Raw genomic sequence first — 17,111 nt, 5'->3', positions numbered from 1 at the left:
ATTTAAAGGCCAATATATATACTTAGTACAGGCAATCAGAAATTAGTTTGTGATCGCTTCCTATTTCACTATTCAGCTATTCCCGAGCACTTGCAAAATATGTTGCAAGTTAACTCTTGTTAGTAGTAATATACACTTTAATTGTCATATTAAAGACTTGTTTGGCATGACTCCTCTTTAGTGCTCCTCTGGAGGAGTCAGGGTACTTGAGGATGAGCTATAAATTGCAGCTGCTTCTCTAACCCAAAAAACAACTCAAACTCCTCTACTATCACCACAAAACGGATCCTCCTCCTAAAGTGGTTGGTACAATGTCTTTGGCTCCTCTGCAGAAACTGATGCCAGAGCTAGAGCTAGAGCCATGCCAAACACGCACTAAAAGATTAGATTGCTAGGTCCTTGCCGCTTGCTTGTCCAAGGACCCATGAAATTGTTGAGACGGCCCTGCATTTCCTCCCACGGCGATCTAGGTAGGAACTAGCTCATTTCTTTTTAGAGCATCTCTAAGAGACTCTCTATATCCTTCCTAAATGCTAGGAATAAAGATTTTGGTGAAAAACTACCCTCCAACAGCTTCTCTAAATGGTTATCCAAATATGGCCATCTTCCATTCCGGATTTTTCACTAGCCAAAAATAGAAGACGATAATGGCTCTCTAGAGTGCGCATGAGATATAGAAGAACTGTTGGAGAATGAAAAAAATATAGAAAACGGTTTTTATGTAAATGACTCTCTAAATAATGATTTAGAGAGTGAGATTTAGAAATGCTCTTACATGATTAAATTTGTATTAAAATTTTTCAAGATCTGGAAGTTCCCAGGATGACAAGTGGATTTGCAAGCTGCTAGTGGATAAAAAACATATTTGAACTTTGTTGTGCGGTGGATTATGAGATTCTTGTAAATGAAACAGGAAGGGTTGCCCTATACGTTAATACATGTGTATTAATGATACGAGTTATAATGACAAAACTATAAACAAGAAACACAAGATGAAATAAAAAAAAGAGATAAGATAGATTACAAAATATTTTCATCGTGGAGCTCATCTTGGTTGGAGCCCAACACCATGACCGAGAGAAAGGTTGGGCGAGCAGGAGCATACACTGGTAGAGCTCCAACATAGGTTATGGGTTGTGTTTTTGGCAACTAATAACACAGGATAAATTGTCTCTTTAACTGTTGCTCTTTACTTATCACATTTGGTACTTCCATTTGTGCATGTTTTATGAGATACTTATATTTCTATATTAGTTTTGGCTATTTGATACTTCCCTCTGTCCTAAATACTAAAACACAAGGTATCAAAGACTCAAGACTTTAAACACCATTTTATGCAAAATGAATCTTATAATCGGTAGTCGAAATCAATAATATGTATGTGTGCCTTTCAAACTAGGCATTACTAGAAAATTAAGTAAGTTGACAACTTAACCGAACTAATTAATTAGTGATGGCAAGTTAGTTTTTTTTTTTTTTGCCAAACACTTTATTTAGTCCTAAAATTATTTGGATATCTTGTAATTTAGGACGAAGGAGGTATGTTTAAATCTAAGTTGCTAAACTCTTTTTTTGTTAAATGATAAGTTAGAGCACGCTAGAAAAATCTTAGGTGCACGTCATGGTAGAACTAGTTTATTAGTTTTTTTGTGATAGTTTTATTTGAGCTCGAAGTTTATATTTTAAATTTTTATTAGGCATATAATTCACCTCGCTATTCAATGCTCCCAAGGCCTTTCAAAACATCGGGATAAGATCAATAGTAGCAACACAAAACACAATTGGCTGGCTTCGCCTGGCGGGACTGGACGACGTCCAAATCATGCTGTTTCTGTTGCACTACAAGTCGACGTTGTCATCCTCGTTTTCGTAGTCTGGCTCATGGTCCTCCAAGACCCACCTCCCATCGGGCCCCTTCACCATGCTCTTGTTGTGGTGCACCTTCCAGCCCACAGGCACGGGGTACTCATCGGCGAGGCAGTCTTCGAACTTGTTCACCAGCGCAACGTCCCGGTCCACCACCAGCTCGAACCCGCCGCGGTCGCCCTGCCAGCCGGCGACGCCGTGCAGGTGGACCTCGAGGTCGTGCGACTGTGACTCATTGCCGTGGGGCTTGAGGAACGGCGACCGGCGCGTGTCGATGAGCAGCTCGACGCCCACGTCGGCGTAGCCCACGGGCGGGTAGTGCGGGATGCGGTCCGGCCTGTTCCGGACGCGGAGCATCCGGAGGTCCGGGAGGCGGTGGAAGACGTCCCGGAAGTCGCGGTCCCCCGTGCGTGGGCTGCCGAACACGATGGCTGTGACCGGAGCACGGCGGCTGTCGTAGCCCGGGGTCTTGTTGTAGGCATTGGCGACGATGTCGACGGCGTTCAGGGTGGCCATGGTCGCGCCGAGGCTGTGGCCAACCACGGTGATGCTCGTTTCCTCGTCCTTGTATTTGTCCATTAGCCTTGCGATCTCTGTCAACACCTGCATGCTCGCACAATTAATAACTTGTTAAGTGTATGCACACAAAAAAATGGAAGCTAGGAGATAATCTTATTTCTAAAAATGCTGGGAGATAATCTAATAATCTCTATAGTTAGAGTACATCTAAATCGATGTTCACTGAGTATTAAAACACACAATTATAAAAAAAAACATATAAATGCACACACATTCCAGCTTCTTCAATCTCCTTTAAACTGACTCCGCTGCCACCTTTCTCAATCATCCATCGCTTCAAACATCGTTAATCATAGTACTGTTGTTATAGCATTGCTGATCGATCTTGCCTGTTTCTTTGGGCACCGTAAGATTGACAATCGTTGTCCCTTCCTCAATAGTGAATAGCATCTCTTTTTTGTTTTCCATCCTTCAGCACAGCTGTCGTCAAACTTTTTTTTTTGCTACATCTTCATATCACACAATGCCCTCCTCCTTCTCTGGACACAGTGACACTTACCTCAAAGTAGTACTAATCGAGGGACTATTGCTGGTCTGAAAATTTTCAGATTCTGTAGTGTCCATACAGAATGGGGATCCCCTGGGGGCTGGGGTTGCCGTTGTACAACTACTAGAGTTTGCTACAGCAACAGTACATCTGTAGAAGGGCCATTATTGGACGGCCAATGATACTCACTGCTGGCCCTACCAAAATCATGGCATTATCTGTATGTACTCTTGACTACTTTGCTAGTGTACTGTAGCATTTCATCTAAGCTCCCAAGTAAGTAGTATCAGCACATATTTCCCAATTATCTTTATACCAAAACTATCTATTATTTTCTCGTTTTTAATTCCAGGCAATGCACTTCGTAAGAAAAGGGTTAAAAGAAGAGCAAACAGTGTTCAGTTCCAGTTGCAGATTGTATGTCATTGTAGCGTTGTGAAATATGAATCTTCCGGAGCTGCAATTGCATTGCCTGAATTTTAAGGGCTTGTATGAGGCCCATATCCTGGCAGCAAAACCGCTCCAATACCCGGCTCCTTGTATACATAGCATGCAATTCTTATAATTATCAATGTGCATGTATTCTGATTTCTGCATTGAGTGATCTGTGATCTAGGGACTAGGATGAACACTATATATTTCTTAGAATAATGATTGATGTTGATTTTGTGGAAGAAAGCAAGTTGCAATATATAAGAAACGATAATTTGCCAAGAATTCCTCAAATACTTCTAATAATTTATTCAATTGTTTGCAGTCATAAGATTGCTTTGCCTAGACACCTGATGCGCTAACTAACTTCTCAGGTAGTATTTGATTGATGTTTTCATCAGTTATATTTATTGCTGAACTTGTACTTAAAGACAAAGCATGAATCACATTTACTACTCAACTAGGACCTGATGCAACCATACCAACAACAATCCACTTGACACTCGATCGACAGTCACATCTTCAGGAGAAAACTAGACAACACCTTATCTTCACGCAACCTTCATGAGGCAAGCAAAATCCATGTCATGCGTCATGATGAGGATAGCTTCCAAGGTGTAGAAGTGCCATAAGTGATAAGAACATATATAGGGCACCATGCTTTTAAGGTCAGGTAGTATATATGACCAACTTCATCACCTGGAGATGTTTTGCGACCCAGCTTGGTGAATTGTAAATTGTCACTGGGTTAAGACAATAGCAATATGTATGTCGCAATTTTCTCCTCTCCTCTTAAATTGAAACGGCAATACATTTTGTTGTAATGAACTCAACAAGCATAAGGACAACACTACTTGTTTTGCTTTTCTTACAAACTAGCCCATCAATCAGTGATGTTGCACGGATTATTAGTTCTAAGAGACATAAAGATTAGAGATCCATGGATAAATTTGGGGTCACAGCTAATCAAATTGCTTACATTTGCTCTCCCTTATTTGTCCATATATATTCTAAGGTAGTACTCATGTACATACTTAGTTTTTATCCAATAGTGATAGATTTTAGTTACAAATTATTGTATATTTTCCACCTCTATTCATATTTTTTTGCTCACCTTAGCATCGCTCCTCCGTCTGTGTTTGATATGTCAATAGTTCAAATTCTCTCATTTGTATTTTTTCCAAGTGTGTCTAGTAAGAATTAATGTGGAGACTCAAAAGGAGTCTCCAAATTGATGATTGTAAAAGAAGGCAGTTACTGTCTTTGAGGAAAGAAAGCATTTTAGTCCCTGTTTTGATGCAAAGAACTTTTGGAGTTTTAGAAAAATATTATAATTTTGTAAAATACTTTGGTTTTGAAAAACCATGATATTCTTGGATGCAATAAACTTTATAGTATTGAAAACCATAATATTACAAATGTAGTCTTTTTAGAACTTTGAAAACTCCACTCTAAATTTATTTTCTAAACCATGGTTCTGCATGTCTACATGTTCTAAAACTGAAGTTTCTTAATTAATATCACTATTTCTTAATACTACAACATTCAAATAGAGCCAACTGGATTTAACGGCGCTATGCTTTTAGTGGTAGGCGACGTCCCCGTTGACAGCGAGGCGCCAGTGGTGACTTCGTGAATTTCGAGATCTGCCGACTCAGTCCTTCGAAGGTACTCATAGGGGTAGGGTTTGCGTACATGTGTTCATAGGGGTGAGTGTGCGTCAATGTTTACAAGTCGTCTGATTAATCGCGATTAGTCGGTCTGGTCGGTACCATGACCTCGATTAGAGACTTCGACTCGATTAGCTCGACTAGAAACCTGGTCGTCCGACCAGAGGGCTGCACGACCAGGCTGGGCACTGCCTTCTTTGGGCTTGCCTGACTGGGCTTCCAGGTGAGTAGTTGGGCTGCCAATTTGGCCCACTAGGGTCTGTAATATATATACAAGAGGCTGCTGCCCTGCTCTTTCTCTCTTCTCCTCTCCTGTGCATGACGGCTGTTGCTGCTCTACTCTTTCTCTCTTCTCCTCTCTTGGCTGCTGCTGCTCTCGTCTCCTCTCCTGGCTGCTGCTGCTCTCCTCTCCTCTCCTCTCCTCTCCTAGTTGTTGCTGCTCTCTTCTCCTCTCCTGGCTGCTGCTGCTCTCCTCTCCTGGCTGCTGCTGCTCTTTCTCTCTTCTCTCCTGTGCGTGACGGCTGCTGCTCCACGCGTCTCCAGTCTTCCCCATGCGCCTCCAGTCGTTGTTCTTCGTGATGAGCTGCTCCGACGACGGTATGTGCCTTTCCCCTCTCCATCTTCTTCCCTCCTCCCCCATCCCTCACTTTGCAGCCTCTCTGGCTCTCTGCTAAACTGCTAGGTTGCTTGCTATGATGTACTGTTGTCCCTCTGCTATTCTCTAGCTCTCCATCGTCCATCCTAAGAAGTTGTTCTTCTGCAGATGTGGACCGATGATGTGCAAATGTGGAAGTGTACATGCCTCCGCCTGACCTTGAAGGAGGTGTTCCAGATTCATCAGTTGGGTCAGATCCTGCTGCCACGGCTTCCTCATCTACTCTAGAACATATGCCTTCCCTAATTGAGAGGGCTATAGCAAAACTACCTCCAGATCTTGCTGCCCATGCTGTTGACACAAAGAGAAAGGCAAGATCTCAAGACCCAGGATGGAAGTATGGGTCATGGCCAGATCCTTCCAAGAAGGACTTTATGCAGTGCATATTTTGCAGGAAGGTAGTCCCATCCGGAATATGCAGATTCAAGCAGCACCTTGCTGGGGGGTATGGAGATGCAATAAAATGTCCTAATACTCCAGCAATAGTTAGGAAGGAGATAGCTGTTTATCTGAAAAAGAGTTCAAGGACTGTTCTTGTGGAGGTACCTGCAGAAGATGAAGATGAACAAGATGCTGCTGGTGCAGAAGAACCTACAGCTGTACCAGTACCAAGTTCTGGAACAAAAGTTAAGCAAGCCAAGAAGAAGATTGCTTAGGCTACCGTCACTTCTTTCACTATATCTGCTGCAGCAAAACCAGCAACTCAAAAACAGTCCAGGTCAGTGAGTTCCATGCTTTGCAAGTCACCAGAAGAAGTAGTTGCAGAGAGGCACAAATCCAAGCAAAGTCAACCTACACTTGAGCAGTGCACAAAGAAAAATAAGGAGGCCAAAGTAATTGTTGATGATCATGTTGCCGATTTCTTTTATGAGAATCGCATTCCATTGAACGTCATTAATTCAAGAAGCTGGGAAGTTTTGCTTGAGTCAATTGGACAATATGGTCCTAGGTATCGCTCACCATCATATCATGATGTTAGGACTCCGCTGCTTGAAAGAGCTGTGAACAGAACAGCGGAGTTGAGGAAGAAGCATGAGGAGGCTTGGAAGGAATATGGTTGCACCATAATATCCGATGGGTGGACTGACACACGCCACCGCCATCTCATCAATTTCCTTGCTAACAGTCCAGTAGGGACTTTCTTTCTAGGGTCTATTGATGCTTCAAGTGAGATAGCAAATGCGAATATGTTGGCTGACTTGTTGGAGAAGCAAATTGATAAGGTTGGGAAGGAACACGTGGTGTAGATTGTCACTGACAATGGAGCCAACTCCAAGGCAGCAGGGAGGCTTTTAATGGAGAGGATCCCACATCTATTTTGGACACCATGTGTAGCCCATTGCTTGGATTTGTTGTTGAAGGATATTGGGAAGATCAAGGAAGTCCACACTTGCATCAACATGGCACAGAAGGTGACCAGATTCATGTACAAGCATGGGAGGGTTCTAGATCTAATGCGAAATAAGATTGGAGGAGATCTTGTGAGGCCAGCTGTAACTCGCTTTGCCACTTCATTTCTCACATTGGCAAGCCTACATAAGAACAGGAGTGGATTGAGGAATTTAGTGGTTAGTGATGAATGGCATGCTACCAGTTTCTCTACCACTCAAGAAGGCCGGCGAGTTGAGAACATTATCCTTTCAATGCCATTTTGGAATAAAGTGGAATTATGCCTAAGAGCTTCACAACCACTTCTTGTAGCTCTAAGGATAGCAGATGGAGATGAGACACCAGCAGCTCCTGAGATTATGGCAGCCATGGATGTTGCAAAGGCTGCAATCAAGGATTCTTTGCAACGCAAACCAGATTTACTCAAAGAGGTACTAAAATACTATGACAACAGATGGGAAAACCAAATAGAGCAGCAGCTGTATGGAGCAGCCCTATACTTGAATCCAAGCAAGTTCTTTGCCCTAAAGGAAAAGGATAGGAGACAAATAGGAAGGTTGAGAATCATGTTTAATCAAGTTATGTGGAAGATGGTGACTGATGATGAGGAGCATAACAAGATAAGCAAGCAGGCAGAAGACTATGAGAGGGCTGAAGGCGAATCCTTCTCACAGCCAGGAGCAATAAGAGACAGAGATAGAAAAAATCCTAGTAAGTTCTCTAATAACTATTTCCTTCCCTTTTTCTAAAAGCAATAAGCAATGAACTAATAATGGAATTCTATGTTTGAAATGGAATTATGAAAATTACAGTGCTTTGGTGGGGTGCATATGGTGGCCTCACATATGAGCTCCAATGTTTAGCAAAAAGGATTGTTAGCCTTTATTGCGCTGCATCTGGATGCGAGCGTAGTTGGAGTGAATTTGCTGCTGTAAGTGCTAGTGTACTACTGCTGAGTAATTAAGTATGGTAGTAAACTAGTAATATTGATATGTGATTCTGCATTATATTTTGTGTAGGTCCATACAAAAAAGAGAAACCGATTAGAGCACCAAAGGTTAAATAAGTTGGTATATGTCAGTTACAACCGCAAGATGGAAAACAGATTTTAAAAAATTAGAGAGCTGGGTTCCAAAGGAAAGATATGCAATCCACTCTTGCTTGATGAATTTCATTGGGAAAATGAATGGGTCAATGAAAATTGTGAACCAGAACCAGTTCAGGAAGGTGGTGGCGATGCTATGACTTGGGCTGTTGTGGATGAGGCTATTGGTGCAACTCAGGGTCTAGAGGGACGCAACTTGCCTAGGGCTGTTGCTACTCGTGCTGCTGTTGCTGCTCCTGTGAGGCGTACTTATGCTAGGAACAGGAAGCGTCCAAGGAACACAGTGACTCTGACTCAAGATATTGATGAAGTTGATGATGAAGACCAAGATCAGCATGTAGATTCAGCAATAGCAATGGAGGAGGATGAAGAATCTGCACCAACTAAAACTGGAGATGGACCAACTGGAGATAGAGATGGAGGCTTCACTTTTAATGTTGATTTGCTTAATTAGATGGCTAGTTGCCTACTTTTGTTGGACTGTTAAATTAAATGTCAATGTTTGTGACTGTGTTGAACACTTTAGCAATTTAGCTTATGTGAACTGAACTTGAACACTTTTAGCTTATGTGTACTGAACTTGTTTGCTAAATGCTAGTTATTTGCTACAGCAGCAGTGCTGCTGTTGAGCTGTGTCAAGATCAAGACTACATTAGTGTTGCTAATTATGGTCTTCTTTGGTATTTTAGGCTTCCAGAAGCAAGTCAGCAAAGAAATGGAGTTTGGGACAGGAATATGAACCTCTGGACATGGCAGAAAAGAGAAGAAAACAACTCCCGCAAGTAAGTCACCACCTAAACTCAGTAGGAGACAGAGATGCTCTTGATGCTTGCTTTATTGTGTATACTATATAGTATATATAGGTATATATATATAGTAGGTATATATATCCTGATATATAGGACGACCAGGGGTCGACTAGGTTCGACTAATCGTCCTGGTCGACGACTAATCGCGATTAATCTTCTGGTCGGTCCCATGGCGACTAGGTTCGACTGGACGACTTGAAAATATTGGTGTGCCTACGTGTTGTGGGCGTCTACGTTGTACCGTGTAATTCTAAAAAAACTAGATATATATAATAAAAAAGGAAAAACCGAAACTACTCACCTCAAGTTTCCAAGGTCCAAATAATCCTTAAACTGATATTTCGTTTGATTTACTTCCTAACTATTTGAATTGGTCCACTTTACCCTTAACAAAATTTGTCTTTTTAGTTCTCCGCATACATGTTGAATTTTTGTTTACAATTTTGTGAGGTGTAGCTGACATCATAATTTATGTTAAAATTATATTATACATTTTCATCATTATTTCGAGAGATCATGAAATTTAATTAAAAAAAATAGCACTAGAAATACAAAATTATATGAAACATAATGATGGAAATTCATAATCTATGGTTTAACATAAATTATGACGCCCGCTATCACCCTCACAATTTAAAATTAAAACTAAACTCGTACAGGAGAATAAAAAAGGCAAATCTTGTTATTAGGGCTAAAATGGACCAAATGAAATAATCAGGGAGTAAATTGAACCAAACATTAGTTTATTCGGTTATGTGGACATTGGTCAAACTTGTGAGGAGTAATCTGGATCCCCCACCCCCGAATAAAAGGATAAGAGCATCTCTAAGAGTCTTTCTAAATTTCATTCTCTAAATCATCATTTGGAGAGTCATTTTCATAAAAATCGCTTTCTATATTTTTACACAGCTTTTCTATATCTCGCGCGCACTTTGGAGCAACTCCGAGAGACTCTCTAAATACTTCATAAATGCTAGGAATAGAGATTTTGGTGAAAAACTATCCTCCAACAACTTATCTAAATGATTATCCAAATATAGACATCTTCTATTCCTAATTTCTCGCTAGCCAAAAATAGAAGACGAGAATGACTCTCCAGAGTGAGCACGACATATAGAAAAACTATTGGAGAGTGAAATAATATAGAAAATAATTTTTATGCAAATGACTCTCCAAATGATGATTTAGAGAGTAAGATTTAGAAAGGCTCTTGGAGATGCTCTTATAGAGCCATTCTCGTATTATATTTTTAGGCTAGCGAAAAATCTGGAATAGAAGATGGATATATTTGTATAACCATTTAGACAAGATGTTGGAGGGTAATTTTTCATCAAAATCTCTGTTCCTAGCATCTATGAAGGATATAGAGTCTCTTGGAGTTGCTCTAAATTTAGAAAACTATAACCCTCCTAAGGGTTTGTTAGGCTTAAAATGATATGACCTGCAACAAAAACAGGATGTAATAGTACTGCAACACATCAACTGGACTGCAAGAGTTCAAACTTCAAAAAGAAGCGGCAGAGCACACACCTGCATTCTGGCGCTCTGCTTGCTCAGGTTGGAACCTTCGTCGGCCGACGTGTAAAGCGACAGGTATCCGCGGTGCACCGACGGGTCGGAGCCGCCGGCGCCCTCTGGACCCAGGATACCCGCCGCCGAGGCGAGCGCGAGCTTGAGGTCGGCCACCCACTCGAGCGCGCGCTGCGTGCCGCGCCACGCCACGACGATGTCCCTTCGCCCGAGCGCGGCGGCGCCCTGGTCCGTGGCCACGGCGACGTACCCCATCCAGTTGCACTCCCTGGCGCGGACCTGCCGGCAGAGCGGCCGGAGGAGCACCTTCCCACGCACCTCGGCGCTGGCCGTGGCGTAGAGGTACCGCGTGGCCTCGTACCACCCTGGGCGGGACACGTCCACGCGCCGGAACAGGTCGGCGCGGCGGTACCGGCACATCCCGGCGTTCGGGGACCGGCTCTCTCCGATGAACGCCTCGTACGTGGCCATGATCATCTCGCCGTAGGTGATGAGGCAACGCCGGAGGTCCACGTCGAGCGGGTCCAGCAGGCCCTCCCAGTGGTTGCTGCCGTGCAGCTCCCTCCACCGCCCGGCCATGTCGCCGGAGAACATTTGTTACTCTAGTAGTATGGGCGTTTGGCTATCGATCTGAGTTCTGGAGGTTGTGGTCGTCTGCCTCCCCTTTGCCAATCTGTGTGGTACTGCAACTGCAAGGTTATAAGTTGACCTCGGAGCTAGCTAGGCGTGCACAAGTGGAGCATTCTTTTGCTCACATGGCACGTGACAGCGCGCAGCATGGAAAGAATTCAAGGATCCAGAGCCAGAGCCCAGAGGGAACCAAGACCATCTGAATCTGTCGATGTATAAAATGCTTTGAATAGGTTGCCAGCTACTAGAACTGATTTATCTGACATTATTATGCGCTATGCATTGGTCTTCAGTGGAATGCTTGAATTGATAATTAGACATTCGCATAGCCTTTGGATCCCATTTCTGGACTAAGTTACAGTCTACGGCCACAATGACTCGGCATATTAGATAACACTTTTGCTTTTTCAAAAAGAGAGGATTAAAAAACAGTTCTGGATCTATCAGACCAACAACTGCAACTACGGAAAGACGAGTAGAGAGGAAATGAGATCCATGTGCTGTTGGGCACCCTTTTTTATCGCAAAAAGATGCATGTTGAAATAATATAAGCAAAATAATCGCACAGCACAACACCACATTATGCCTAATCCGATCCACTGTGTTGATGAAAAAAACTAACTATCCAGCACTGGGAAGAAGATGATTACCTCTGCTTTGGAAGAAACTGGGCAATTTGGTGGGGGTGAGAAATGGCGGCATGTCAAAACCACCACCTCTCCGGATCGAGCATCTTGACAAGGGAAGGTGTTGGTTGCCCGTGGTCCATCTGTATGTAGTCCATGGCGGATGCCAAGATGAGATCCAAGAAAGGGAGAAAGATGTGCTAGGTAGGACAGAGGATTCGGCCAACCGGAACAACGAGAATGTTAAGTCTCTCCCCCCGCCCCCTTAAAATATCTCACTTAGGTCCGAAGTTTTCCTCTTATGGAGTTTTTATGTTTTCCACAAATTCAGTATCTTAAAATCGATATAGAAATACATAAACATAACCATAACTGTATCATTAAAGACATAATGAGTTGTCTTCATCAAAATTTAGTAAGTCATACTTTTGCCGCACTATATAAATGGAAAAGCTGTTTCGTAATAAGTAATCCAACTATCCAAGCATGTGCACTTTCAATCAAAAATAAAAGGGAATAACAAAGATGGTGAAAAACATCCAAACTGTATTTTTTTCCCCTCAAAGATCCACTGCTCAACAAATTTAGACTTTATTACAGTCGATAAAAGTCAATGAAACTCATTATTTGAATACAGAAAATTAGCCAAGTACAATTTTAAACACAGCGACACATGTGTTCTGGTAACAAACTTGTAAAAGATGAGTTGCCAGGCTACATCAGTCATCATCCTCATGGTCGGCCAGATGCCACCGGCCATCCTTGCCTTTCACCATACCTTTGTTCTGTACCACCCACCATGATGATGGGATAGAAAACTCATCTTTCAGTGCATCTTCATGTTTGTTCACCAAAGCAATGTCTCGATCAACCAACAACTCGAACCCTCCACTGCTCCCCTGAGCCCCTGCAACCCCGTGCATGTAGCACTCCATGTCATGCCATGTTAAGGGGTTTCCAGGGGCCTTCAGGTAGGGTGATTCCCCTGTGTCGATCATTAGCTCTGTACCGACATCACTGTATCCGAGCTTTGGCCATTTTGGGACCACATCAGGAGAGTTCCGGACTCGGAGCAATCTCAGATCTGCTGCACTGTCAAATGCTTTCTGAAAATCAGGGTTACCGACTCTCGGGCTTCCAAATACAAACGCGGACACAGGGCAGCTCCTGTTGTAGCAATTGGAGACAATGTCAATTGCGTTGATGGTGGCAAGTGCTGCTCCTAGGCTGTGACCTGTTATGGAGATGCTCGTCTCCTCTGTCTTGTACAAATCCTGTATCCTTTTGACCTCGTTTAACACCTGCTAATTTTTGATAGTTTGATTAACACATGTTTATTATATTTTTAACAAATGATGAGCAAATGAAGGAGCTACATCAAATATGCACAATCAAGGAGACAATGATGCATGTTGGGACTTGGGATAGCATTATTCAAGGTCCTGTTTGTAAAAATGAATTCAAACTTTTTGAAGACACAACCACAAATTTTTTTGTATGTTGTTGGTGTTCATGTTCTTTTCTTGCTCGCACCTAGCGCCCTGCATTCCCGGCCTCGCCGGTACGAATGAAAAAATTAGTCTGGGGGACCCCTCTTGACTTCTCAAAAAAAAAAAACTTTTTATCTTTGAATACAGACATACAGTACACTAGTTGTGTGGCTTGTACCATATTTGTGTTTTTGCAGAGTAAGCTTCGGTTGGCCACCTGAAATCATCATGATGTTTCCCTAGTGCTGAGATGGATCAAAAGAAAAATACCCAAGGGTAGAATCTTTTCTTCATTCCTTTTTTGAAACTAGCTACAAGTTTTGGTATTCACTAAAGGAAAAGGCACCTAAATCGGCTTCAGGTTTTCGACCTAGGCCGGTGGGAGGTTAAATAGCCTCCCCACGACCTGGCAAATGTTCCCACCGGTAGGAATCAGAAATTTGTTTTTCTTAGATGGCAGACTAACCTTTAACATTACCTGTCAAGGCACTTTAACTAATTTCTATAGTTACATATTGAATCAAACCACCTAAAAACTGTGCATTGTTGCAGGGGGGTTATTCATTGACACCTTGATGAGTTCCCAATGGTGAAGGGCTCTACACCACCCTGGTTCAATCCCAAAGGTGCAGCCTGGGTGGGTCATCTATTTCAAAAAGTAAAATAGTCCTCGTGCTCATTTCTGAGTGACCTGAACGGCACTTCCCAAGCACCACTACTCAACTAGAGAACACCTGCCTAGTTCAACAGGCAAAGCAGTGCTTGATACTTACATATAGTGCCCACAAATCATGCTGTTTTAATTAAGCAACGCTCTTTACAGATACCATGTTGTTCTTTCCTTTGCTTGAACTCTAATGAAGGAACACTTTCACTTCAAGCATATACATGATTAGAAAGCATACAATACACTCTAGAGTCTAGACCTTGCTGTTTAACTTGTTCACAGATTGGTATTATTTTCTTCAGATCGGAAAATTTTGTATTGTTTAATGAATATTCTAGAATTTGAATGAGTTACCTGATTTCTTGCACTCTCTTTGTTGTATTGTGACCCTGGATCAGCACTTGTGTAGACTGAAAGCCACCCTCCATGCACACAGGGGTTAGTTGCGCTGCCTGGAAGAACTATGTCTGAAGCAGGCACCAAGGAAATATCAAGATCATCCATCCACTCTACCATCCGTATTGTGCCACGCCATGCCACCACCACATCCCGCCTCCCAAGCACTTCCTTACCCTCGTCTGTAGCTACTGCAACAAATCCCATCCAATTTGACTGCCTGCTCCATGCAGCCTTTGAAAGAGACTTAACCATGAATCCATCAGGTAAGCTGACAGTACACATTGCATATATGAACTTTGTAATCTCATACAAATTTGGGTTTGATACATCCACCCTGCTGAGGAAGTCTCTGCGGTTGAAGAGGCAAGACCCAGCATACCTTGATCTTCTCTCTCTGTTTAGCCCGGTATAGGCTGCCTGGGAGAGCTCACCATAGTTGATGATATGCCTACGAAAGTCGAGGTCGAGAGGATCAATTAGGCCTTTCCAATGATTCAAGCCATTGAGTTCCTTCCATCTTTTGGCAAGCGTTCCCCATCCCTCTTATAAGACTCATCTTTGCAGTGTGTGCCTCTCTTTCTCTTGCTTGGTTTTCTACATGCTACAAGAAACCAGAACTTCATGTTCCACCTGCACATATATAGGTATGATAGGTGGTAGCTTGTCCATCAAATTTTCAGTTCAGTATGCATGAAGAATAGAAGCTCCCCTGTCATTCTTTCAGCTTATCAATCTGCCGGCCAACTTGGGCATGCATCCTGGATTTCAAAGCATAAAGAAGCTTGCACGGATCAAATAAGGACCTAAAGAACAATGGACCATTTATCTGTATGCCAGCTGTACTAACCAGACAAAGTAGGGAAGGCAAATAATGTGCAGCCTTCCATATCTTTGCATCCCTCTCAAGATAAGCACTAGATACATGCCCGTGCATTGCACCGGAGCCATAATTTTTTGACTAAACCTCACATGGACGAGTGACCTCTGTGATCATTGTTATTTACCTCCGTAGATCCGGCTTGTTAAGTTTCTAGATTTCATATGAAATGTCTATAACGCCTTTTTCTGTTTTATTTTTTATTCCTTTTTTTTTTCTTATTCTCTCTCCCGTATCCTATATCCACATCGGCTGTACGCTTATCTGGCATCTCCTAACCACACGGACCGGGACGCCATCTCGAGTGCGTACTGCAACAGACACCACTCCATCCCCACGCTGGCCTCGTGCCCCTGCCCTCGCTGGCCTCCTCGTCCTGCGGCATTTGTTCCAGCGGCAACGGCACCCCCTGGCCTCAGCAGTCTACGGCCTCCACGCCCGCACGTCCGTCCGCGTCAGATGTTCAGACTCGGAGTTGATTTCGTTTCCGTAATCTCTTGTGGAAATCGTTGATGCAATTCATGCTTGATTTTCTTTCCTTTTTATTATTCTTTTGTTTGCTAGCAACGTTTGATTTTCTTTCCTTTTTTTTGTCTTCCTGATTTGCTGCGGCGGTTACGAGGATTGAGCTGATCGCATGGAGCGAGTGCACGTTGCCTTTCTGAGCTGATCGCATGGAGCTTTTTGGTGTCTCACCTGTAGACGGAATAGTTATGAATGTTTAGGTTGTAGAGATAGAGAAATACCTTCTATGACCAGTAGGCAGCAGTGGACCAACTTGAACCTTCTGCTGCTCTCCAGCCAACAGGCCTAGTGTAAAGGTAAAATACAGTTTGCAGCCTCCGGACCATCATCCAAACTAGATGCATCAATCAAATCATGCAGGAAGCTAAAGCATTTGACAGTGAAAATCTTTACTAATCATGCTTTTTTAAGTATATATATGTACAATGATATGTTTGTCATCAAGGCTTTGTTGTTGTTGTATATGTTTGTCATCACCAAAAGAAAATTGCAAACAACGAACATATAAAAAATTAGCAATTCTGTATGCAAAGGATGGATGCAACCAACGCAGGAGTCTCTTCTATAAACAACATACATAGAGTACATACTACGCACAGGAAAGTTGCCCTAAAGCACTAATCACGATAACTTGGTAAGGAGTAGCATGATTAGCTTAGGTTTCACTCCATCCCAACAAAGATTTTGTCCTTTTTCAGGTTAAGACAGATCTAGTTGGTTGTTTTTGGTTTCAGCAGTTTCCTTTCTAGAGAGCCTTACTGTACAAATGTAAAAATATTTACCAACCTCAGTTTCCAAATACTTGGATACTTTGACCAATGACCAAAATGCCCTCGTAAAGTTATCTTGAATACTTACATAGTACTTTTATAGGAGCAAGTGCCAAGTATTCGGAAGCAAATAAAGTGGTGAAAAGTGTCAAGTATTTGGAAACAGGGGTTGATAATAACATAGATACACCTCATTAACCTACCTGTCACTTTCAAAGTACTCCCTCCATCAAACTTGATGTTCTAGGATTGTCCTAAGTCAAACCATTGTAAGTTTGACCAATTAATATTAATACTCCATCCGTTCCAAATTATAAATCGCTTTGACTTTTTTTTAATACATCAATCTTGCTATGCATCTAAACATAATGTCTAGATACATAGCAAAATGGATGAACCAAAAAAGTCAATGCGACTTATAATTTGGAACGGAGGGAGTAAGTAGCAATACCATTACCAATTGGTGTCATAAGTGTTGATACTTTTATGTATAAATTTAGTCAAACTTTGGATATTAGACTTAGGACAATCCTAGAACATTAAGTTTTTTGGGGCAGAGGGAGTATGTTTTGTTGGTATATCAGCATCAAATATCAAGCCTTGAT

The 17,111-nt window shown here is 42.3% G+C and overlaps 1 protein-coding gene and 1 pseudogene across 1 annotated transcript; both read right to left on the bottom strand.

Annotated features, from left to right (window-relative positions):
* Nucleotides 1-1,839: 1,839 nt before the first annotated feature.
* LOC136452616 (phospholipase A1-II 2-like) lies at nucleotides 1,840-11,333 on the bottom strand. Its single transcript, XM_066453219.1, has 2 exons — nucleotides 10,523-11,333; nucleotides 1,840-2,469 (listed from the first exon to the last, which is right to left on the bottom strand). Exons 1-2 carry the CDS (start codon nucleotides 11,114-11,116, stop codon nucleotides 1,840-1,842), a joined length of 1,224 nt encoding a protein of 407 aa, XP_066309316.1. The 5' UTR covers nucleotides 11,117-11,333.
* Nucleotides 11,334-12,346: 1,013 nt separating this feature from the next.
* LOC136452615 (phospholipase A1-II 1-like) lies at nucleotides 12,347-14,890 on the bottom strand (annotated as a pseudogene).
* Between the last annotated feature and the right edge of the window lie 2,221 nt (nucleotides 14,891-17,111).

This window comes from Miscanthus floridulus, chromosome 5, assembly GCF_019320115.1.
Source record: "Miscanthus floridulus cultivar M001 chromosome 5, ASM1932011v1, whole genome shotgun sequence".
NCBI classification, from domain to species: domain Eukaryota; kingdom Viridiplantae; phylum Streptophyta; class Magnoliopsida; order Poales; family Poaceae; genus Miscanthus; species Miscanthus floridulus.
This window is presented reverse-complemented; position numbering and strand designations above follow the sequence as displayed.